Source organism: Octodon degus, unplaced genomic scaffold (genome assembly GCF_000260255.1).
Source record: "Octodon degus isolate 3935 unplaced genomic scaffold, OctDeg1.0 scaffold00098, whole genome shotgun sequence".
Lineage (NCBI taxonomy): Eukaryota > Metazoa > Chordata > Mammalia > Rodentia > Octodontidae > Octodon > Octodon degus.
In genome coordinates this window covers 4,167,335-4,169,747 of record NW_004524674.1, presented here as the reverse complement: position 1 = coordinate 4,169,747, position 2,413 = coordinate 4,167,335, and the positions used below count along the sequence as shown (strand labels likewise).

The 2,413-nt window shown below is 47.7% G+C and overlaps 1 protein-coding gene across 1 annotated transcript in view; it reads right to left on the bottom strand.

Annotated features, from left to right (window-relative positions):
- LOC101564222 (arachidonate 12-lipoxygenase, epidermal-type) overlaps nucleotides 1-2,407 on the bottom strand; it is a gene marked incomplete at its 5' end in the record, with an annotated part of 17,562 nt that extends 15,155 nt beyond the window's left edge. Inside the window, 3 exons of the mRNA XM_004638361.2 lie at nucleotides 879-1,088; nucleotides 1,183-1,326; nucleotides 2,291-2,407. Coding sequence (XP_004638418.1) covers nucleotides 879-1,088; nucleotides 1,183-1,326; nucleotides 2,291-2,407 — 471 coding nt within the window. The remainder of the gene's footprint in view (nucleotides 1-878; nucleotides 1,089-1,182; nucleotides 1,327-2,290) is intronic.
- Between the last annotated feature and the right edge of the window lie 6 nt (nucleotides 2,408-2,413).

Sequence of the window (2,413 nt, the reverse complement as noted above, 5' to 3'; positions counted from 1 at the left end):
TTATTATTATTATCATTATTATTATTATTTGGTACAGGGTCTCACTACACACCTCAGACTCATAGTGGTCCTCCTGTCTCAGCCTCTCCAGCTCTGGGATTACAGACGTGTGCCACCACACCCAGTTTCAGGATGGTACAGCACACCGAGGGTTTCTCAGGCCAGCACTATCTCCCCAGCCCTTTCTGTGCCATTTTCAAAGTCAGGAAACCCTAGAATTATATCCAGCTACAGATTTTCTGCTGTGTCTACAAGCCCTAGAAAACTTTATTTAGTATAATGGTTTTAGACACTTGTCTTTTCCAATAACTCTAAATACAATCCTGATCTCTTTCAGCAATTCCAGGCCCATCTGTCTAGCTGCTCTCCTGACATCTGCAGATGGATTTCTGTAGGCACTGGGAACTCCACATGGCCCTGTCTGAGCTCTTTTCCTCTCCCCACTGAATAACTTGATTTTCTCTCTCATCTTTTCATTTCCCTTTCCTCCTACCCAACATTCCAATACCATCATCCTACACTTCAGTCGCATCTTAGATCCACCATTATCCGTATTCCTTTCATTCCTCCCTTCTACATATCTCTTTGTCTGGAATGCCTCCCCACTATCCACTTGACAATGCCTCCATCAAAGTTTCTGCTCCTCTGGAAAACCTGTTCTCTTTGCCCAACTCAAAGCAAATGTGTGCCTGAGTATTTCCACCACACACTGGGGTGTGTGTGTGTGTGTGTGTGTGTGTGTGTATCAACTAACAATGCAGCCAACCTAACCTAGTAAGCCACAATGTTAGACCCTGGGCAGGCTCCTACGGAGACTAGGAGCGTGAAGCAGGGAGGGTAGTTAGATGCAAAACCACAGAGATTAGATTTAGAAGTACCTTGTAGATAGGATGAAGGCTCGGCAAGCTCCTCATTGTGGCCACAGAAATGGTCTCAGCCACCAGATGTCCCCTTAGCAGATGTGACTGTAGCTGGTGCAACTGGAAATCAGAGCTACGGACCCATATCTTGGCCAGCAGCCAGGCCATGGGGGGATCTGAAGGCAGGAAGAGCAGAGGAGGAGGCTGTCCCTGTTGAGGTGGCTGGAGCTATGCAGAAGAGAGGATGGAAGCTGAAGACCTGTGGGCCTAATTCCCCAGAGGAGATCAATGCACAGGAAAAAAGATAATTGGGTCCTTTTACCTGAATGGCCATGGGTAAAAGTCTTCCATCTGGCTGTAGCTTCAGCATGACCAAAGGGGCTGCCACATACTGCTGCTTAAAGGCGATGACATTTGGCTTAATTCCATCCAGCAGGGAGAAATCAGCTTCAAACAGAGATCCAGCCTGGAGGGGTGGGCACGGAGAGAAGGATGTTGGTGTCACTGCTGGACCTTCTCTCATTTGCCAAGGTGGAGCCTTCAAAGTGGATCCTTCTTCAGCCCCTCCATGTCTTATTTTAAACACCAATTGTTTGCCCAGTACCAAACCTCTGAAACCAAGATTTTTAAAAAATATTTATTTATGTATTTATTTAGTGGCTGGCTTAGCCTGCCCTGGGGGCAGAGCTGGCATGGCATATGGTGCCTGGATAAAACTGAGGTCCCTGAGCTTGCCTAAGCATTAGACCACTGAGTTAACATGCCGGCCCTGAATGCAAGATTTAATATTCAATATTTTCCATCAGATTTTGAGCTCTGTGAATTGAACTTTCTGGTTGCCTAATATATACCACCACTCCCAACCAATGTCTTCTCTTATCCCCTCCTCTGCCACTTGGGCCAAATGTGCCACCAAACGTTTCTTTTTTCCTCCCCCATCCTCCACAAGTAATTCCAGCTCTGCAAGCCTTCATCCCATCTTTCTTATCTTTCTTGTGGTTCTGCTGCAGAAGCTTGAGCTTTTAAAGCTGAGGCTGAGATACATTTCACTAGGAGAAGAAACGAAGGTAGATGAGAAAGGAGGAGACAAAATGGAAATGCAGGAAAGACTGTTTAGATCACAATCCTCAAGTAGAGGTGCTCTGTGGCTCACGCACACACACAGGTGGCAGTGTCTAGAGACAATTTGGGGTCACAACTGGGGGAGTGTATTTTTGTAAGTAAAACCCGGGACCGGTAGTAAAATCCTGTAGTGCTCAGGATAATGCCCTATAACAAAGAACTACCTGGTGCCAAAGTGGAGAAGCCATCAGAGCAGGTAAAGGAGAACACAGGTGACCGTAGTGCACATGGAGCAGAGGAAGGAAAGAGGAAAAACGAGAGTAGGAGGTGGGATGCTAGCTGGGGCGTGCATGGAGGGAGCAGGGCACCTGAAGCTCTTTGTCCAGCTGGGCATGCAAGTCTTCCATCCCCGGGGGCAGCACCAGCCGGGCTGGCAGGCTCTTAGAGCGCCTCAAAAGCATGGGGTTTGCCCCGTTGAGGAATTGGTACCC